Source organism: Paramisgurnus dabryanus, chromosome 15, assembly GCF_030506205.2.
Source record: "Paramisgurnus dabryanus chromosome 15, PD_genome_1.1, whole genome shotgun sequence".
Lineage (NCBI taxonomy): Eukaryota > Metazoa > Chordata > Actinopteri > Cypriniformes > Cobitidae > Paramisgurnus > Paramisgurnus dabryanus.
The window spans coordinates 29,341,630-29,364,789 of NC_133351.1; the positions used below are offsets into that span (position 1 = coordinate 29,341,630).

Consider the following 23,160-nt stretch of genomic DNA (forward strand, 5'->3'; position numbering starts at 1 on the left):
ATTTTTGTCAAAATGTATTTTTTGTTTTTCTAATAAGGGCTCAAAATATAAGGTCTGTTTACTAATGTGAGCTGGCATGAGCCTCAGAGCAGAGCAATCAGAGCAGAGCAGAGCTCAACATTATTATTCATGACACTTTCAAATAGGGCAAAAATAGACCATTTAATTAAAATGACAAATGTCTTTATATTTTACTTTTTTGTGATGTCAGTGAAAATTCAGACTGGGCAAGTAAAATACTGAACCATCAGATTTCTTCCCAATCTACTCCAGCACTCCACTATATAACACATTATACTTATTTAACAGCCATTATAAAAAACGCAAACAAAAAAGCTTACTACTGCAGTTAGCAATTATTTTATTGTTTGTGCTTTATTATTTTATGAGCAGTCTGTTTAAACTACATACACTATACGGATACAAGTTTGCAACTCTTCAGGTTAATATGGGATTGCCATGGGAAACAATGTCCCTGAATCGTTATGTGTAACAACCTGTCCAATATTTTGTGCATAAAACTGTTAATATAAGAATGTTTTCTTCCTCACACACTTAGCGATAGACTGCCTGCATAATCATGCACATGATCGCGTCTCGTTCAGGCTGAGCTTTCGGCGCTTGAAGCGCGAATGATGCAGCACGAGTGTAGACAAACCAATCATAAAGCGAAATAAGTTAGAGAGGCGGGACTAAGGAAAGGTAAAGCCAATCATATTAGCGATGTGAATTTTGGAGGCGGGACTCATCTGTTAACCGTTTGTGTGCCACAAATAGCGTTATTTTTCTTTATATAAGAGTTTAAATCTCATTTAAATGATTCCTGAATACATTCATGTTAAATTAAATAAGCAACAAGTAAAAAACACAAGAAACAGACAGACATCAGTTGTTACATGAATAAAGATCATATTTTTTTTTTTAAAGCACCCCAGAAAAAAAGGGCACTTTCTCTCCAGGAATAAAAAGGGCAGGTGCTCAAGCCCCCTTTGATGTCTATGTGTGCACGTGCCTGCTTTAAAGGCTGTAAAGAAAGTTAAATATCTGGGTGAAAAGAGATGACCTCTGTGATGATGATGATGATTTGCAGCATCATTGTGGAAAACTGTATGGGCAGGCAAACATGCTGGCATGCAAATTTCACATGTGTACTCCTGATGTTAAAATCTCACTCTTCAAAACTTATTGCACTCCATTGTACACTGCCCACCGGTGGTGTAATTTTAGTGAGTCGAAAATGAAAAAACCTTCGGACGTGGTCTGAGTTCAGTTCACTTTTGGGTCCTTTTAGGGGTGTCTGAGATCACTTGGTTTGTTTATATATACACCATGAACTGCTCCGGGAGCGCTTGGAGGGCTCAAACGAACTAGGTGTAAAAACACCCTAAATCTTTGTTCCCATTTTCAGCCAAATTCCCTGTCAGGGACAAAGGTGGCGGCAGATGAAGCATTTCCATTTTGTCTGTCTTGTAGCACGTAGGGCTCGCAAAGGATAATCCGGTAGTGCAGCTGTTTATCACTGTTCGTGTTATTCGGTGGATGCAGTGTCTTCTGACACCATGTTGTAGTTTTTGTCAAACTTTGGTTTACATAAAGACACATACACATAGGAATTCACATTGAGCTTCTTTACTAGCGGGCATGGAACTCAACTCACCAGGTTGACAACATACAAAAACCATACTGGGTCATACCAACTACACGAACTGTATGTGGGTGCTCAGGACAGTACCATTCACCGCATATACTACAAAAGGGAGGTGCAGACAGTGCATTACAGCTTCTGGAAAATGCAGCAAGTGCTACAGGCACAAGCAGTTATGGTACTGAGATGCATATCTTAGAAGCTCAGGGAACCAAGGTTACAGTCATAACTGAGACGTTTCCTTTTGAGGTAACTCGACGCTGCATCATAAAATGACACTTTGGGGAATTAATGCCCACTTTGCCATAAGGATTTGTGTTTGTCCTGTTGTAAAAGTGCACAGATCAGGACATAAGAACCTGTTTGGATCTCTCACTGAGAAGGAGGCCTCACCCTTAATGTACTCCTAGTGCAGGGGTAGGCAACGTCGGTCCTGGGGTGCCGATGTCCTGCAGATTTTACCTCCAACCCTGATAAAATCTCACCTGCCTGTAGTTTTCAGGTGACTCTTTAGACCTTGATTAGTTTTTCAGGTGTGCTTGATTAGAGTTGGAGGTAAACTCTGCAGGACGTCGGCACTCCAGGACTGACGTTGCCTTCCCCTGCCCTAGTGAAAAATAGTATGCTATAGTGTTAATTTTGTCACCTATTTTTAATTTAGTCTTAGTCTTAGTCTTGTGCATATCTTTTTTTGTTAGTCAAGTTTTAGTCGACAAAAAGTCTCATCATTTTAGTCTCGTTTTAGTCAAAAGACAACTCAAGGTATCTTAGTCAAGTTTTAGTCGACTAAAAGTCTCGTCATTTTAGTCTAGTTTTAGTCAACTAAAAGTCTTGTTATTTAAGTCTAATTTAAGTCAAAAGAAGACTTAATATATCTTAGTCAAGTTTTAGTTAAAACATTTTTGTCTTTTTAAAAAGAAATTATTTCTAAGATTATTTCTGATAACCATTTTAGTCAAATAGGGTTACACACATCTCAAATATTGGTTACACTTGTTGAATGATTTTTGTTGAATGCAACTTTGTTAATGGCGGTGACGTATCTCTATTGCGTGTAAATTGCGTCACCATTCATTCAGTGACAGCGATCAGTTACTAATAATAAGCTATTGTCCTCACAATATACTGTACATTCAGAATACTTGAATAATATAAGGTACATCAACAATGTTGGTAAATAGCGAATGTGGATCAGAAAGACAAGCCGTCTAAGTTACTGAAGACAACAGGTACACGAGAATACGACACAAAAACATCAACACAATGCTGAAAAAATGCTAAACTTTTTAGCTGTTTGTGAAATATTAATCATAATGTGTGTGGACTCATTTTACACACGAGACTCTTACTGACCTGATCGCTTATGCCTTTTCAATAGTAGAATCGCGCTGCATGTGCGTGCAATTGTTGAAAAACCATATGAAGATTACAAAAATGTAGTAGAGACGATTGAAGACGAAAATGAAGAGAGATTTTATCTTAGTTTTTATTTTATGCAAAACATTTTAGTCTCGTCTTTTTTCGTCAACAAAAATGCATGTTAATTTAGTCTTAGTCAGCGTTTTTGAATATGTGTATAGTCTCGTCATCGTTTTGTCTTAGTCATGGAAAAAAAGGTCGTTGACGAACATGTTTCGTCTTGTCTCGTCTGACGAAATTAACACTAGTATGCTAAATATTTAATTTTGATATACTTCAGTACTATACTTTTGTACTTAGTATATTTTAGTTGTAACTGAATTGTAATAAAGTACAACTTTAAGTGTATTTAGTTTACTTTTGTGTGCTAAAGTGGAAGAGCTTCAAGTGTACTTCCTACAATTTAAGCACATAACTGTGTTTGCGCTTGATAATTGAATTTAGAGTGTTTTATTCGTGTTAGAAGTACATTACAAATGTATTATGGGTGTCTTGCAAACATACAATCATTATACCTTGGTTATATTGTTTGCGTACATTCTATATCTATATTTTGGTTAATTCAAAATTCCAAAAACTACCCTGGTGAAAAGTTAATTAAGGATATTAATTACACTTTTGTATATTTTACCTGCAGCTAAATTAGTAAACAGTATACTTTAAGTGTGTTAATGATTAGTTCATTTAAAGAGTGCTATTTAGGGAATAGATTTCTTCAATTGGTAATATATCCAAATGAAAGTTTAAAAAAATAAATAAAAGCTGATTAAAATAGTCAAAAATAATTCATTTTAAATATAATTATTCACAGCATTCATGGTGTACAGTATTTGCCTATAATAGAACAATTACACTGTAAAAAAATCTGTAGAAATTACAATGTTATTGCAGCTGGGTTGCCGGTAATTTACCGTAGATTTACATTTATGTTATTTACTGGCAAGAGTTTGTTCAAAGTTAAATAAATTTTAAATATTAACAAGTCTTTATCTTTACAGAATAAAACTATACAATAACAGCCTTATGCAAAGCATTCTGGGAACCAGAACCTTTTTCTGTTTTTTGCTTCAGATTTTGTTTCCCAGAATGTTTTGCTTGATGCTTTTTTTTTAGTTTTACTCTGTAAAGACAAAGACTTGTAAATGTTTAATGTTCATTTAACTTTGAACAAAATATTGCCAGTAAAAAACATAAATTTAAATCTACGGTAAATTACCGGCAACCCAGCTGCAATTTCTACGGAATTTTTTTACAGTGTACTCATTGAAGAATGTAAAGATGATTCGGTTTTTCAATCGCTTTCTGAAAATATAGTTCCCAGTATGTATACAGTTAAAAGATGGCTGTGTCTCATATGACCTTGTTATTTGTACACGTATTGGGTGCAGTATGCTAGCTGGATGCATTTACTTTTAGTCTATGTGTTAAGCTAGGCTAGCAGTGGGTGCGTCAGACAGAGTTACGGCACGCTCCGAGATGAAAAGGGTATGTATGGACTTATCTAGCTACTTAACAGTCAATAAATGGTTAAATTTCCTGCAACATTAAATATAAACGGAGTCTGTGATGCTTCCTTTAATCCTACTCAAGGTTTTGAACTGGTTTACGGAACGAAAACGAAAACCAGAAACTTTTGATGTTTTGCAAGGAACAGAAATGAAACCAGAAACTTTCTAAAAATATATGTTCCGGAACAGAACCGTTTATTGAAAATAATGGTAAACGGTTAATACGGTTATTTTTTCCGTTCTTTGACAAGATTTCTGTGCAATGACTCTGTGAAGTTTACTTCCTGTGGTCGTTGCCTCATCGGAGAAATGAGAAGCTTGAGTTGCCACCTGCAAGTAGCCTACTCAAGCCCAAGTCTATAAGGCTCAATCATAAGAGGTTAATATTGTAGGCTACCAAGTATCTTAAGATGTTTGTTTTAACTAATTAGTGGTGTAACAGATCGCAGTTGATCTGTGATCCGTACAGATCACAATCCACAGTTCGGCTTGCATGCGATTCGCGGATTAATACGCAAATTTAAATAGGGTGAAAGTTGATCATTTGCACGTGTTTCAAAGGCTTGCAAATGTAAACACTTAAGTGATTTTAAACAATTTAACCACTAAAAGACGCTAAAGTGAGCAATATTCTGTACGCACATGCGGTTGAATGTGTCCGGTCCAACTCCAATCAAACGTGATTATCCCTATGCCCTTCTAAGATCAAAACTCTTGATGTGTAAACTTGAGAAAGAGTTGTGCTACCGTGTCTCATACTGTAGTCCATTAAAATACATTTGGTGAATAAAGCACTGAAAAACAACGTAATTTTCACTTTATGTGAAGCGACCATTTATGCTGCATCTTCTTCCCAAAGCACCGTTTGGAATTCTTCCCCTGTCTGTGTGCGCGCGTTTAAGAGCATTCAACAAATGTAGGCATGTCAAAATTACAGTTTTGACGCTTAAATAGATAGAGATAGAGACTTAAGGAAATTTATGTAGACTAATAATTTAATTTAAATGTCTTAATGATCACACAGCTGACATGGAATGTTGTTAACCAGTTCGGGAACTTAATTTTTTTGTTCTAACCGGTTCAGGAACGTCAGCCTTAGGGTTGAACCAAAAACCAGAAACGTTAAAATACTGTTTCTGTTCGGAACGAACCAATTGGGAAAAAATTCTGGTTCAAAGCCCTGATCCTACTGATTAATCCTTTGAATTGATCCAACATTAATCAAATATATAAATTTTAAGATATGTTAATGTACCTTGTTCTGAATCCATCTTATAAGAAAAGTTGAACAAAATATATATGTGTCGTTACATCAGAACATGCGTCAGATGCATTGTTCAAATCACAGAATTCAGTTTTCTCTGAAATGCATTTACTTTCTAAGTTAATAAAACTGTTTAAGTTGATTAATGTGTACAGCAGAAAGAGGTATGCAATTGACTCAAAAACAATAATAAAACAAATACTCAGATTTACTTTTTACTGTAGGTACTATCCTACCGAGCCCCTAAGATGACATTGGAGTAAAAAAAATCTAAAGTTTTGTTTCGTTTCCAAAAATACATTTATTTATGTACAATATACATATGAAATGCTAAAGCACATGAAATGTTTCTTAAATTATATTCTGTAAGGCTTGATGTATTTGTCAAAGGAAGGCAGACATATTCATAGATATGTATTTAATGTTTTGAATCTTTTCATTTGCAGAGAAAGCATGGTAGCCAACATTTAAAGGTATGTTGCTGTAACATCATGGATGGATTGTTGGTCTGTTACCACTGAGTCTGGAGTGGTCCAGAATGCAAGTGGTGCTCAATATCGAGCCAATGACTGGATCACACACAGGAAGAAACATTCCTCAGAAATATAGAAAATTGGGATATTGCACCAGAGCGTTTCGTTCTTGTCCTAAGAGATGGGGAGCAATACATGGTTAAAGGGATGACTCTAGCTGAACTTCCTCATGTAGGCTGCACTGCTCACATCCTTCAGATCATTATCAATAATGGCCTATATAGTCAGAGCGCTGTCCTGGACATTATTGATATTTTGGAAAACTGTGCAACTCACTTGGGGCACTCTGTACTAATTCTAATCAAATGACTTCAGGACTTCAGTCTCCTCAAAAAAGCTCAAGATGTGTTTTGTGCCAAGAGAGGTCAAACTAAATACTGACTGATGCCTGAAGAAGACATTTAGTTCTGAAAAATGTTTTGTTTTTAATTTTGTGTACATATTTCCTGGATTTTCTGTTTGTATCTTAATAAAATAGATTGAAAAATAAATATAAATATGGATGGACATTAAAACTTTTAAAACAATAAGTCTGGTGGTGGTGGCCTAAGACTATTGCACAGTATTGTATATATAATTTTTTACTTAAAAGTACAAATTATTTTGTCAATTCTGTATTCTAATTTTGTAATAAAGTTAACCACAACTTTGTTGTGTTATGTCTGAGCTCAGTGAATGAGTCAGTGAACTATTGGTTATTTTTCAGTTATCGGCAGTAAGTGCCCATTATTGGCAAAATCCAATATCGATCGACCTCTAATCAGTTCTCTAGAACCCCAAAGAGCAGAACGATTGGGGAATTTCACTCGGTTTCTCTCAGAAGAAATTTTTCCCATATTTGATGGCTCAGTAACCAGCTTTAGGTTTGAAGTTGAGCTCGATTGTGACTGTCTATACACTAGACACCGAGCGTACTTGTATGGCAAAGTGGTTGTCGCCATCAAGTGGTCGGGAGTGTGCTAACGCTTCAGACTCAAATATAGAGCGGAAGTATATACGCGGTTGTGAGGTATCTGAAAAAATAGTTCCACTATAGCAAATAACACGGATTGAAATCATACATAACGCCAATATATTTGTTTTTAAACATCAACGAACACCACGAACCACTTGTGAGTAGTACAGTTTTGAAAATGAACGTTAAGTGTTGTTTTAATGACATGTTTGTGCATGGTCATTGACTTCCATTCTGAAGCAGTCAAGAGACGCTTCTAAACGAGTCAAAAATTCAAGACACGACCCATTGTCAAAATTTTAGTGTCCATCACTGTTGTTCATCCAAAACAAACCAGAAATGAGACTCAAAGTGTTAAATACCGGAATTATCCTTTAAAGAGTAACTAAACCCTAAACCAACTTTTTTTAGTTAATGATCTGTAAGAATGGGGCTTTATTAGTGCTATTCATTGATTTTAGTAAGTTTTTTGACATTTGGATGTAAAGTGTTTCAATTCTACAATATATGGTGTAAAAACGTCTGAGTGCTGCCCTCTTCAGGTTGAACGGTGGCTACTAGAGTTGAATTTTCCTATTGGATGATGGGTCCAAAAAATGACTCGTGACGTAAGCAGGTTCAAGATCACCACGCCCTTGTTACGATCTCACCACACACTTAGTTCGTCCCCTCTATCTCCTTGGGATCTGCCCACTTTTCTTGCATTTTTCAAATATTGCCAGTGGGTGGAGTCAGGCTCTGACCAGGGGTTTAGTTACGCTTTAAGTGGCTCATCTCCTGAGACACAAATTGGTCTGTTAGACCTCAGGGTGGAGTCTGCATTATGTAAATAAAGAGCTCTTCAGTGCGCTGGCATCCTCGTGCAGGCTTACAGGTTTTAACCAGGGATTTACCTCAGCCCCTGCTTCGACAGAATGTCTGCTCTCACGTTCTGGGCTTTTAAATATGCATCGCTCTTGTTGACAAAGAAACTACCATTTCTTCGGTGTAGACCAAGAATGAAGGCATTGTGTGTAACCCTGAACATACTGAATCTTGAGGGGGGAGACATACCCTATGGCCTCTTTAACCCGGAGATTTAAAACTTCTTGTAACACCTGAGCTTTCATGGGGTCCACCTCGGTGAAAAAAAACCCTATGAACCTGTAGGGATGAACAGAAAACTGCATCCTGTACTCTTTCTTTATAGTAAAAAGAAGCCATTGCTTCATTTATTATTTCTACTTGTAGAGGAAATACAATAAAGGAACCAGCCCATTGAGGCAAGGTTCGTGTGTGAGAATGACTGATTGGAAGGAAACAACTCATCTCTAAGTATATTTTTTCAGCTGATTCATCAGCTCTAAAGCCTGTTGAACTCGCAATTCAAAAATTAACATGCCCTGAAGCATTATAAACGGCGGGTTTAATGTAAATGTACCTGAGGGCTCTCCGTGAGAACAGACGTCTGTTCGTCAGGATCCTAGATGTAGCCTTATGATTCACAATGATAACTTATCTGAGGTCAGCTTATCCTCGCATTTATTTTGCAGCTGCTGTTTCAGCCCCCACGCACGCCACACTATGATGTTGTTGTCAGCATGAGGAACTGGATGCTAGACTGAAATTTAGTTTTAGAACACTGACAACTGTTTGGAAATTATCCACAACACCCTGCTGGAAATAAACAGCATACCAGCAAGACCAGCATATGTTGTGTTTTGGTGCTGGTTTGCTAGTGAACACCGGCTAAACCAGCAATAACCAGCATCAGCAGCTAAACCAGCACCAAACCAGAACTGGCACCAATATCCCATACTGGTTGCACCAGCAAGACCAGCATATGTTGTGTTTTGGTGCTGGTATGCTGGTGACAACCAGCTAAACCAGCATCAAACCAGCATAGACTAGCATAATTCCCATGCTGGTCCATGCTGTTTTTTTCAGCAGGGCAGACCAGACAACGTTGGTAGATAAACTAGTGGATGATAACAAAGCATTGAGAAGTAAGCGATTATCTTCTCTTTAGTGCCTGATAGATTTAACCAAAAATGTCTCTCTGTGGCGAGATATAGCGGACATAGAATGCCAAATGCTTTTGCCGTAGGACAGAGAGAGAGATCTGCCGTCTGTCTAATCTTGTTAAATAAATCTGTGTTCACTGGCTCTCCCAAGTTTATTTCCCCCAGTAAGTCAGCCTGGTACGCCTGAAAGATACCATAGTATGCAGGCACGCACCAGCCTGACCTGCCGCCTTCCTCTAAACTAGATGTAACGCAACATGATTCATTGAGTGTGATGTGTTGAGCTAGCTCCATTTGCGATCCTGACAATGCAAGGCGTCACGCTAGCCTGGTCCAACCAGACTCTCGTACATTCATTTCATTTGTACAGAGAGTCTGGCCACGCTCCATTGCAAAGCGTTACTTCCGTTAAGGAGGGTCCATTGTTGAAGTTTAAAACTATTGGATCTGCCCAGTCTCACTCTGAATCTGCCATAACCAATCGCTAACGTTTGGTCGTGACGTATATCATGCACCGAAACCGGCCGGAAACAAGTAAGAATAATCAGACAAACAAAACTTAGCAAACCTGGTTCTTGCTCCGGCTTTAACTTCTGTATATTCGGCAGTTTTGCAACAACGGACCGAATAGCTTTTCTCACGTCTTTCTCCGCTGCCATTACTGAACTACAACTCAAACTGACGCACGACCTCAACGTCATCGTTCTTAGCCACCCCCATCTGTTCGCTGATTGGTCCTGCAGATTTTTGCAGGAGAAAACGAAACTCTACAGAGGGATCCCAGACGTAGTACTAAAGCGAAATGAAAATTAAGCGGAAGCACGTAGGTGGGCGGAGCCAGGCTAGCGTCACGCTGCCTCAGCAAATGCGGACCCTGAGCCACGAAAAACGTTAATATGTCCTTTCATGATCAAACAGAGCTGCTTGTGATCTAAGTGACTTTAGTGAGAAGCTCTCGCAATGGCTACAGGCCTCTCCCTCAAGAGCTGCCTGAGCATGCTCCCCCAAAACACAGGGGAACACACACTTCCTAAATGGCTCACTGGCCATTTAAACTATTTCTTAAACCGGTTCTGACTAAGACACAGTTTTGACACACAATTTCATGTAGAGCGCTCGCTGAATGACAGAAAGCTTTAATGCACTGTATTGCGCCTCCCTTAAATACCTTCCGGTTCTATCGCACTCGTGACGTCATCACTCAGGCTAGACAGACTAGTTTTACAGATTTTTCAGATTTGCGAGTACTGTGGCGTTCTTTCCCATAGTGCCATTTCAATTGTAAAGTTATTTCAAAAGGGAACTGTTTTAACCAACAGCTGTATGCGGGATTTCAGCCTGGATTTTGCCTACCCAAATTCAAAAGTTTCCAATACCCACATGAGGGATGTACACACAAAAGTTTGGTATCATTTTACCGGAAACCCTTAAAAATTACACAAAACACTGTTGAAAGTGCTAAACATGGTTGTATGTGTTGTCAATCCCCTAATAAACAAAGGCGCTTTTTGATTTTTTTTCTAAAGTCTGTATTTTAACTCTGGCCCTGAGTGCTTTAGAAACCTGCAGGCAGTTTTGTTTGATTCCAGCTACAGAGGAAAAGGAAATTTGTCTCTATCAAAATCTATGCAAAAGTTAATCTATTCCAACTAAAGGGAGGAATAATACCCTTTTTTATCCAATTGCCGCCTAAAAACAATTGAATTGTCCCCATAACCATATACAGTGGAATATATGCAATATCTTTATATCATTTTACAGAAAACCTTTTGAAGTTACACAACAAGCTGCTGTTTGTGACAAATATTGTTATTTATGTTGTTTTTATGTTGTTGTTTTTTTGTGTGTTCTTAACACTGTCTTTGAAAGTGGATAACCTTACACACCCTCCGCCTATGTTGGTTAGTATAGTCTACAACATATCCTGCTTCAGATTGTTTTTAGCTAATTTATAAATGGTAGTAAAATAATATGTTAATGATGTCTTTGACTAAATTCTGATTGGGTGGCAAGACAGATGTTTGGGTGGGCTCAGCCCCTGGCCATGCCTACATCCAGCCCTGCATAGGGTACACTAAACATCAGGTTGAATCAATGCTTCTGTGCTTCCCATTTTTGTTTGTCCACCTTTCACCCTTCCTTGTTTTCTATTCCTATTTGGTCAGCTGAATATCTACTTGTGAAATGTTTGTTGATTCATGTGTTGTTATGTTTGTCAGGTATAAGGATTATTGGTCATGATACATCAGTCAGGTTGGGAGAAAGTGGCACGTTCTTTTCTCAGTTGACAGACACTGAAGAGAGTCTATCCCGGATTATATGGCGGAAAAAGACGCGAGAAGACCCTGTGGAGAAATCTTTTTTCATCATTTTACCAGATGGCAGAACAGAAAACATAAATGGATTAAAGGGCAGAATAAAATTCATTGGTAACATTGCAGAAAAAAATGGATCTGTTCAGCTGCTGGGAATGAGGCTCCTGGATGAAGGGATCTATACTTGCATCTTCAATTTATTTCCCAGTGGACCATTCGAGACCAACATCAATGTCACAGTTCTTGGTATGATGGCATTATAATATTGTCTGATATATAGGAATAATAAACTCATTTTATTATATCTGCATGTAAACACGATTAATTACCAATCCCATAAAATGAGTATTTATTATGTTTATAGCAGGCTTAATTGGAATTTCAAATGTTATTTGCTTAGAAAAACTTGTAAAAGTAAATTGATGATGATAAGACCAAGTATAATCTTTGTAAATTTGTATAGTTCACCAGTAATGCATTTACTTTTTCTTCTTTCCAAATATAGTTCCTCCTGAGGTTACCGTGGCAGGGGCGATGCCTGTTTCTGGTGATGTAAATGTTACTTTGGCATCATGCTTTGCTGCCAATGCACGGCCTGCAGCAAAAGTGTTGTGGAGTTTAGGAGATCTGCATAGCTCCCTGAGGACTGAAACCAGCCACACAATGCATTTGAATGGAACCTTTACTGTGGTGTCCAACCTGGTTGGTGTAGCATCCAAAGATTTAAACCAGCAGAAGGTCCAGTGTGTGGTAACACATGAGGCCCTGGATAACAAGCTTGTGCTGGACTACTCAATAAACATCCATTGTAAGTTATAAAAACATTTGTGTCCACATTTGTGAGATTTTGCTGTTTATGTTAAAGTATAAATATTCATATGCAAACAAGAGTAGGAAAAATTGTGCAACACCAAATATACATACAAAATCCAACATCAAAAGACTTACTGAGTGTGTAAATGTGACACAGCTGAGAGCTGCAGGAATGATCTGTTTTGGGTTTCCTATTTTTAGCTTTGGGTTCTCTTGACAAAAGTGAATAGGATTTTTTCTTAGGCTTTGGATTATTAAAAAAATAAGCTCTGTGATCAACAAAAGGTTACAATTACATGACCAACAACAGAATCTTCACAAATGAACACAACTTTTATGATTTTTGTAGTCTAAATGCATTTACTAGAAATTTAAAGCTAACCTTAGACTTTAAGTAAACTATACCATGGTCGCCGGACTTCAACAGCATCACCACCAAGCTTTTGTGTCTATATGTTTTATTGTTTTTGAGATTTTCATCCGTGATGATGTTTAAAGTCATCAACAAAGTCTGTAGTCTAAGTTCAAGTGAAAAGTGGGTAATATAAGTGATGTTTTATGTTGTACAATTAAACGCAAAAATAATTTGAACTTGTGTTAACAGAAGATATTATCAAAGGCATTTAAACCAAACCCTATTTAAAAAAATAACTGACTTTGGGATGATGATCTTACTTTTGTCACAGTCAATGTAGTAGAATAAAAACATTACGTAGTCAATTTCACAGCAACTGCATGTGAAATTGGATACCTGAGGTAATGCTCTTTAAAATAAAATGTTTTTTAAGAACTATTTTTAAACTATATTTTTGATAGTTATCGTTATAATGTGAACATCCATTTACTCGTACCTCATCGAGTCTTTATATTTAGAGTACTGAGTAGTGTTGGCCGATATGCCCCATTTTGTCCATAACAGCACGATTTGGATGATGATGATGATGATGGCAGGTAACCTGGGCTAGTTGATAACAGACAAATACTAAGACAGCCCAGCAGTTATCTATCTAAAATAACACAATGCTCATTATAGGTTGTAAAATATTGGAGTTGTGGGAAGTACATTAGACTGTATGGCAGTTTGTTTTCCCCTAAAAGTGGGCATGGATCTATTTTGGTTGTATATTTTAAGTATATTTTGGTTACCCATAGTAGAAGATGCAAACCTCTCTGTGTCATCTTACAATGTCTGCTGTTCTGCATTTATAGCACCATTATCATCTCCCTCTTTCTTGCTGTCCTGCTTCTTTTCTCTCTCTCTATGTATTTTTTTTACAAATGTTGTTGCGAGTGTACTGGGCTCCAGTAGGTGATTCAACCGTTATTTGGTTCCTGGCTTTTCTGACCACTGTGTGAGGTGTTGCATTTAACAGTGTGGTAAACTTTGTCCTGCCTCAGAATAACTCTGCCTCCAACCCCTACATTTGAGTAATCTGTTCTGCGATGTTCATCCGCATACAGTTTATATTTCCCTTTTCTTTGCATCATGGTTGTGAATTTCAAGATCATTATCCACTGATGTAAGATCAGGTAGCTTGCTTCTCATCTTTCTTTTGAACAGAAGCTCAGCGGGATTTCTGTTTGTGGATTGTGCACAATTCCTTTGTACACTGTCTGACTGTGCATTTCTGATTCGTTGTATGATTGAAGCATTATGGCACTCAACAAAAGTTTTCAGGTGCTTGGTTCCATTCACCTCACAGAAATCCTTGAATTCATCTGACCTGAATTGAGGTCTGTTATCGAACTTCAGGGTGAGTGGAAGTTCATGTCGGCAAAATATATCCTCGAGGATATGAATCACTTTTGTTGCAGTGGTGGAGGTCAGTTTGTCATATTTATAGTACCTACTGTAATAATCCACTACAACTAGGAATAAGTGTTTTGATGGAAATGGTCCAAGTAGATCAACTGCTAGATCTTGCCATGGGCCATCTGGCAATGGTAAAGGCCGCAATGGTTCTGAAGCATCAGGGCAAGATACTATTTGACAACCATGACATGATTTACAATATCTTTTAGCAGCATTGTCCATACCAGGCCACCATACTTTTGTTCTCAGATTTTGTTTAGTTACAACAATACCTATATGTCCTTCATGTGGCAGCGAAATTGCTCATGCTTGTAGTGTTTTTGGAAGAATAATATGTGTTCCACGTAAGACGAAAAACCCTACAACACACAGCTCATTAGCCACAGGTGCATACGTCATACACTTTTCTTAGATCTATGAGTTCTAAATCTTTTTCCGAAGCTTCCTCCACTACCCTTGTAGTTAGGGCTCTCAGGGTGGCACTAATGGCTACAAATTTCATATACTCATCTGATTCATGCAAGTGTTTTTTTCCCATTGCTGTGCTTTCCAAGAGTCATGATAAGGGATCGGCAATGTTTTCTTTCCATGAAACATAAACAACCTTATAAGGTTAAGGGGTGCAAAACCCTTCACTCAACACGGGCACAGGGCTTGGAGCGTGGACCATACATTGACTCTAATGGCTAATGGTCTGTGACCAAATCAAACTGTCTGCCATACACATAGGGGTGTAGCCTCTTGCAGGCCCATACAAGGGCAAAGGCCTTCCTGTCAGTCTGAGAATACCATCTCTCACAGTCTGATAGTCTGACTATCAGTAGACAGTCTGACTGTCACCATTTATCATTTTTTGCCACTACGTCAATACAAAACCCCACAGGGCTGCGTCACCCAACCCTACAGTGCTAACATTAGCAATTACCTGTGTTGAAGATTACTTGTCAAAGTATGGGAAAGTCCCTGCTCTTGCAAGTTCCTTTTATAGATCACTGAATGCGTTTTCTGGACCAGAGACAAACTCAGAGGGCTCTGCCAGTGTTGTTGAAAATCGTGGAATAAATCTACTGCTGTAATTGACAAGACCAAGAAAGCTTTGATCTTCTGAAGCATATTGTGGTTCTTGATCCTCTGCCACAGCTTTAAATCTCTCAGTGGAACCAATGTCTTTCTGTGGGAGCAGAATTCCCATAAAATTTAAGTAATCCATGCCTAACAGACATTTTGAAGGATTCAGGGTTAGCCCGCATTCTCTCAGATGCTTCATGATGGCATGTAGACATTGCATATATGTTTCATGATCAGCTGCATGCACAATTACATCAACTATGTTTTCAACTCCCTCTATTCCAGCAAGGGCAGACGCTATATCATGTTGGTATTGCTCACTTGCAGACGATTCTCCAAAAATCAAACTCTGATCTGTATACCCCATTATGGAATGCAAATGTTGTAATCTGGCAAGACTGTGGTGTTAACTCCAGTTAATGATATCCCCACTTGAGATCTTGCTTGTTAAAGAAGATAGATTCTTTCATGCTTTGTAAAAGCTCATCGACAGTGGAGATGAGGTATCGTTCTCGGGTGATTGCTCGATTGGCTTGCCGCATGTCAAGACACATGATTTCAGAATTGGATTTTGGCACTATAACAAGCAAGGGCAGACTGGGACAATAATTCAGGATGGGAATTTGACCCCATCCCAGGCCACCTTGGCTGCTGCTGTTTATGTAATCATGTTCATGTAATCTACCGGATTTGCTAATCTTATACGTTAATATTATTAGTTGATATAACAGGTAGACTACCAGGCGAAATATAACCATAACTCGGCCACTCTGTTCATCTGACTGGGAACAAAATTATACAGATTTAAAATAAAGAAAAGGGGACTGACCAACAAGTGGTCTATCTTAATAATGAGTTGTCAAGATGCAGTCTAGAGTCTATACTGTAGACTGGAACCCTCAAAAACTGCAGTTCCAAACCACAGACAAATACACAGTTGGCTTCGAGAGACCACAGTTCAAATGTTGAAATATTTATATTTGAAATGAAATTAAACAAATATTTAATAATCTATACTTAACTTACACTCACCGGCCACTTTATTAGGTACACCTTCCTAGTACCGGGTTGGACCCCTTTTGCCTTTAGAACTGTCTTAATCCTTCGTGGCATAGATTCAACAAGGTACTGAAAACATTCCTCAGAGATTTTGGTCCATATTGACAGGATAGCATCACACAGTTGCAGCAGAGATTTGTCGACTGCACATCCATGATGCAAATCTCCCGTTCCACCACATCCCAAAGATGCTCTATTGGATTAAGATCTGGTGACTGCGGAGGCCATTTGAGTACAGTAAACTTATTGTCATGTTCAACAAACCAGTTTGAGATGATTTGTGCTTTATGACATGGCGCGTTATCCTGCTGGAAGTAGCAATCTATTGTCATGTTCAACAAACCAGTTTGAGATGATTTGCGCTTTATGACATGGCGCGTTATCCTGCTGGAAGTAGCAATCAGAAGATGGGTACACTATGGTCATAATGGGATGGACATGGTCAGCAACAATACTCAAGAAGGCTGTGGAGTTGACACGATGCTCAATTGGTACAAATGGGCCCAAAGTGTGCAAAGAAAACATCCCCCACCACCACCAGCCTGAATCGTTGATACAAGGCAGGATGGATCCATGCTTTCATGCTGTTGACGCAAAATTCTGACTCTACCATCCGAATGTCGCAGCAGAAATCAAGACTCATCAAACCAGGTAACGTTATTCCAATCTTCTATTGTCCAATTTTGGTGAGCCTGTGCGAATTGTAGCCTCAGTTTCCTGTTCTTAGTTGTCAGGAGTGGCACCCGATGTGGTCTTCTGTTGCTGTACCCCATCTGCCCAAGGTTCGATGTGCTGTGCGTTCAGAGATGCTCTTCTGCATACCTAGGTTAAAACGAGTGGTTATTTGAGTTACTGTTGCCTTTCTATCAGCTCAAGCCAGTCTGGCCATTCTCCTCTAACCTCTGGCATCAACAAGTTATTTGCGCCCACAGAACTGCCACTCACTGGATATTTTCTCTTTTTCTGACCATTCTCTGTAAACCCTTGAGATGGTTGTGTGTGAATATCCCAGTAGATCAGCAGTTTCTGAAATACTCAGACCAGCCTGTCTGGCACCAACAACCATGCCAAGTTCAAAGTCACTTAAATCACCTTTTTCCCCATTGAAACTGCAGCAGATCGTCTTGACCATGTCTACATGCATAAATGCATTGAGTTGCCGCCATGTGATTGGCTGATTCGAAATTTGGATTAACGAGCAGTTGGACAGGTGTACCTAATAAATAGCTGGTGTCTGTATATTAATATTTTTTAAGACATCAGCTGTGTCCCAATTCAATGGCTGCAACCTTATAAGCATGAGACCTTAAAAGGTGAGCACTCGGTCTTTCAAGGTGGAAGCCTCAGAAGTTCGCGAAGAGAACTGAAATGAAACGGTCTAACCTTCGGGGACCCATAATTGCCGTCACCTGCTGCACGCGCCCACCGCGCCTGTCAGCAGGACACAGCGGAGACGTTTCTATGAAATCAGAAAAATATTAATTTATTTTAGAAAATATGACATGTTGATGTAGATTAAACTATTCAACAGCAGGGACGGAGCCAGACATTGTAGACATTGGGGGCTTAGCCCAAATCTAGGGGTTTCAATGGTCCCCTGCTAATATTTTTTTCTCGATTTACGGCAGCTTTATAAAGTAATTTTTTTTAATCCTATCCTTTCCCTTTTTTTTGGATAAGAGAAGTTTCAAAATGACAATACAGAGAACACAGCAAGGTTCTCTCTATTGTAATTTTGAAACTGTAACTAACAAATTTTGACACTGACACTTTAAGTTCTCTCATCCAAAAATAGGCAAAATATGTTTGATGTAGGCTGATCCAGTAACTATAAAGCTACATAAGCAAGAATAACAATTTTTACTTCACTAGCAGAACAATTTCTGCTTATGGAAGCGCGCATGTACAATGAGCAAGGTTTTATCAAAGTTTTAATTCACTGTGACCAACGACAGTGTGCAGAGCAGGCAGAATAGATCAGAGCGCTAACATTAGCCATAACTCTGCATGCACACCAGCCGCGGAAGAGGCGGCAAGCGCGGATGATTTACATGTTAAGTCAATGCAAACACGCGATTAGGCATCCTGCGGCGCGGTACACGCGGAAGCCGCGGCGCGGATGGCGCGGAACGCGCGGGGCGTTCCGCACGAATTGAGCGTTGCCGCGGGAAACGCGCGAGTTCAAAAATCTGAACTTTGGCGGAATTCCGCGCCGCGTTAACCAATCAGGAGCTTGCTGTAGTAGTGACGTGATTACAGGAAGCGAGCGGAGTGGTGTAGTCTCCATGGAGTCGCAGAAGCCCCTCCCATGACGCGGATTTCCGCGTGAATTTCTCGAATGACTAGAATTTCACCCGCGGCTTTCACGCGAGAATGAAGCGAGTGAACTCAAATGTTCAAGCGTCCAACTACGCGTGAATAGCGCGTTTTTGCCACCTCTTCCGCGGCTGGTGTAAACCCACAGTAAGCCATGCAGATAATATATCAGTTGACACTATTTAACAGTATTTACATCACATAACTATTAATATACACTTACAGTAATAACGAAGGCACTGTAATAATAAAGACACTTTGAAAATGCGTTTACTGTTGGGAGATTCAGAATATTAATTTGCCTTCAACTCGCATCTCCCATTTGTTTTCACTGGAGTGGGGTACCGGAGAGATTAAAGCTGAATGCAGCATACTGGATGAATTCATTTTACAGATCTGAAAAGATTCGTGGCTTTTGACAAAACATTTGGGGCTTGAGCTCCAGAAACCACCTTGTCGCTCCGCCCATGTTCAACAGTAAATCAAATTAATCAACCTTAGAAATATACGCAACATAAAAAGAATATTATTAACACAAAACACAACTTATTATACTAAAACAGTGACAAGAAAATTTTTTTTCTGACAAATACACTTTTATTTAATAAAGTTTTTAATTGTTTATTTTAGAATATCCATCCATTATATGCAGTCGTTGCAGACGCACAATGACTCTTGGGATATCCTCGGCTGTTAAGGATCCATTCATTCTATCCTTAACAGCACGGAGAAATGAGGACACATTTTGAGGCTTCATTCTAAGCATTCTTTGAATTGGGACGGCCTTATGCTGCGTTCCAGGCAGGCTTTTGAACACGTGAATTACGACTTCAAAACCACGACTTACGACTCTGAACTGGGAGTATGCATCCCAGGCAGACTGTAACCCGTGTTTTTACAACCTTCTACCTGTGAAAGTGCACTGGAACGAGAGTCAAACCCGTGACTTCCCACCCGTGAACTCGTACTAGATCGATGTACTCCCAGTTCAGAGCCGTGAATCATGGTTTTGAAGTCGTGAATTACGGGTTACAGGTTGCCTGGAACGCAGCATTACTAGCCTCAAGTCACGCTGCTGTGACGCAATCAGTCTTAAAATACGTCCTTAGAAGTTTGCAGCCTTTGAATTAGGACACAGCCATCATAAAGGGCTGCATATTAAAAAGTAAAATGACTGTAAAAAAACATGATTTGCACAGTTTTATAAAATTAAAAACTTCATATATCACCCTTTCGTATTTCGCTATGGTTGCATAGAAAGCTTATTGAAAATGCAAATTAATGATCTGCTTGAAGCGTTCGGAGTGGCAATATAGGGGTTTCCCGGGTAAGGACTTTAAACAAAGCAACGCATCATGCAAGCACCTGACTTTAAAACATGCAATCAGCAATATTTGATTTTACTGGTAACTTGACTGACCTGCTCCCTTCTTGGCGAATATTTCAAGCTTTCTCTTTCTGCTTCCCCTTTGCGTTTGTGCTGCATATTTGTCAGATATAGTCAAAAAGGCAGGGCGCTGTCTGCGTAAGGTCATGTGGTGGCATTGCCTGATTCATAGATTTTTTGGCAGCAGCCTCCGGAAGGTCGCATTTGTAGGCTGCATACGTCATCAATATGGAGCTAGAAGAGTCTCAATAAAGATAAATGCACACACTACATTCACATATGCACACACAGGATTCGTACATACACATGCAGGATACACAAATGCACACAAAATTCACAAATGCACACACAAAATTTAAGAAGCACAGAAGATTCACAAATGTACACAAAATTCAGAATTGCACACAAAATTCATAAATACACAACCAATTCAGAAATGCAAACAACATTTACAAATGCACTCAAGATTCACAAATGCACAGGACAAGATTCAGAAATTTATTTCTGATGCACACACAAATATATCTTGATTTACAAACTGTTTTGGTCTGTGAACTTTACTGCATTTGTGTGTGAATTTTGAGACTCCCCTGACTTGGCTCGACACACAAATGCCAACCAACTTACAGACAGAACTCCACCGCGCTAACATTAGCTCGCGCCTGCACCACGTGCATATCACGCTGTGTAAACTTCTTCTTCTTCGGTTTTATTGGCGGTTGGCAAACCAGCTTAAAGGTCATGTGATTGGCTTATAAGTAAACAATCCCCCACGTAGGGTGCATTCTTGTGATTGGCTAAAACAAGGGAGATATCTAATTGGTTGCAGATCATGTTTTAAAAAAAGGCATTTGTATGTCGAGCCAAGTCAGGGGAGTCTCAAAATTCACACACAAATGCAGTAAAGTTCACAGACCAAAAACAGTTTGTAAATCAAGATATATTTGTATGTGCATCAGAAATACATTTCTGAATCTTGTCCTGTGCATTTGTGAATCTTGAGTGCATTTGTAAATGTTGTTTGCATTTCTGAATTGGTTGTGTATTTCTGAATTTTGCGTGCATTTCTGAATTTTGTGTGCATTTCTGAATCTTCTGTGCTTCTTAAATTTTGTGTGTGCATTTGTGAATTTTGTGTGCATTTGTGTATCCTGCGTGTGTATGTACGAATCCTGTGTGTGCATATGTGAATGTAGTGTGTGCATTTATCTTTATTGAGACTCTTCTAGCTCCATACATCAAGACTGTCTTTTTTCAGAATATTAACAATTATAAAGTTTACTCTTACTCTTAATCAATCGTAAATTGTTGTGCTAATTATGACTTATGCTCAGTTAACTGAAATAAACCAGGCTTGATTACGTATGTAGCCTGCATATGCGACATCCGGAGTCTGCAGCTTTCGGATTGAGAAACAGTTCATATCACGTCAGCCTGAGCTGGCTGCACGGCAGGCCAGAACGACCGCCAGGCCACCAGGAAACGTCCCTGTGCTCCAGATGGCCAGTCCTTCCTTGTTTACAATTAGATTACTCCATTGTGTAGGCTGTTTCACTTCCTCTTTGATGTCCATTTTTAGAAGCTTCTTTTATCTTTTCCTCCATATGACCCCTTAAATTAAATGTATTCGCCTTAAAGGCTGTGCCACTGGCTGAACATTCGGGTGTATCAGGGGCGTCGCACCCGTGGGGGATGTGGGTGTTTTAACACCCACACTGTTCCCGGTGAGAGGGTTCAACACCCACACTTTTTATGCAGTTTTGCAAGAACGCCTTATTAAAGTCGCTCCTCCGTTTCTCTGGACGCTCTCTGTCTGCTGCGCTGCGCTGCATTCTCTCCCCCTCCCCTCTCAAACATGAGACCGGCTTTGAGTGTTACCGGCTGATGATTGGCTGTTCTGCCTTAAGTCCCGCCTCTTTTGGTGGGTTAGATTGATCGGTCAGCTCGCGCTGAGGAGGCGGGAACTTTGTTTATTTACATCTCCCTTTTTCAGGTAGGCTACTTTGAATGAGTGTTTAAAAAACTTTATTAAACACTTTAATCAACTCTATGCTTTTGAGGTTTTTGAATAAGCTTGATATGTGTTTGGGACTAATGCTAATTGGGTTATTGTTCAGCAGCTGGCTAAATTCGGTCATGTGTAGACAATCAATGTGGCATGCAATGTATAACCTTTGATGAAGAAGGCAGGGAATTGACGAGGATGAGGGACAAATTGCAATCTATTTGATATTTTGAGCATTGTTTGTTGATTAGCTGAATACTTTGTTAATACTACCTGTTGTGTATGATTGTACTTGTTGAGGAGAAAAAAATGATGACATAGTTCTTCAACAGGTAACTTATACAAACAATGAAAGAAAAGTGTAGCCTATATTATTTTAATGTAAAAACGGTAAATTGTTACATCATTTAGACCACCAGAGAAAAAGCTTTTCAGGGCACAAGTAGCAAAATTTAGCAGTCACAGTCCTCTCAGACCCATGTCACTATCGAGCTTACCATTATCTTTTTGTCACGCAGTATCAATAAGATACAGAAAAGAAAGAGGCAGGAGAAGATTGACACCTTTTTCAAGAGAAATCCTGTAAGTGAAGTTAAAAGCTGGATGTTGATAAATGTTGACATTAAACAACAGTAGCCTATTACCATTATATATTTTTGCATTAATTTAAAGGAATAGTCTACTCATTTTCAATATTAAAATATGTTATTACCTTAACTAAGAACTGTTGAATCATCCCTCTATCATCTGTGTGTGTGCACGTAAGCGCTGGAGCGCGTTGCGACGCTACGATAGCATTTAGCTTAGCCCCATTCATTCAATGCTGCCATTTAGAGATAAAGTTAGAAGTGACCAAACACATCAACGTTTTTCCTATTTAAGACGAGTAGTTATACGAGCAAGTTTGGTGGTACAAAATAAAACGTATCGCTTTTCTAAGCGGATTTAAAAGAGGAACTATATTTTATGGCGTAATAGCACTTTTGGGAGTACTTCGACTCGCCTGAAAAGTCCGCTCCCCTTCTCACTCTCATAATGGGAGAGGGAGGGTGTTACT

The 23,160-nt window shown here is 39.0% G+C and overlaps 1 protein-coding gene across 1 annotated transcript in view; it reads left to right on the top strand.

Annotated features, from left to right (window-relative positions):
- The window catches only part of LOC135782605 (poliovirus receptor), a 57,400-nt gene that overhangs the window by 17,632 nt on the left and 16,608 nt on the right, over positions 1 to 23,160 (top strand). The window contains exons 2-3 of the mRNA XM_065292983.1: positions 11,547 to 11,888; positions 12,148 to 12,450. Coding sequence (XP_065149055.1) covers positions 11,547 to 11,888; positions 12,148 to 12,450 — 645 coding nt within the window. The remainder of the gene's footprint in view (positions 1 to 11,546; positions 11,889 to 12,147; positions 12,451 to 23,160) is intronic.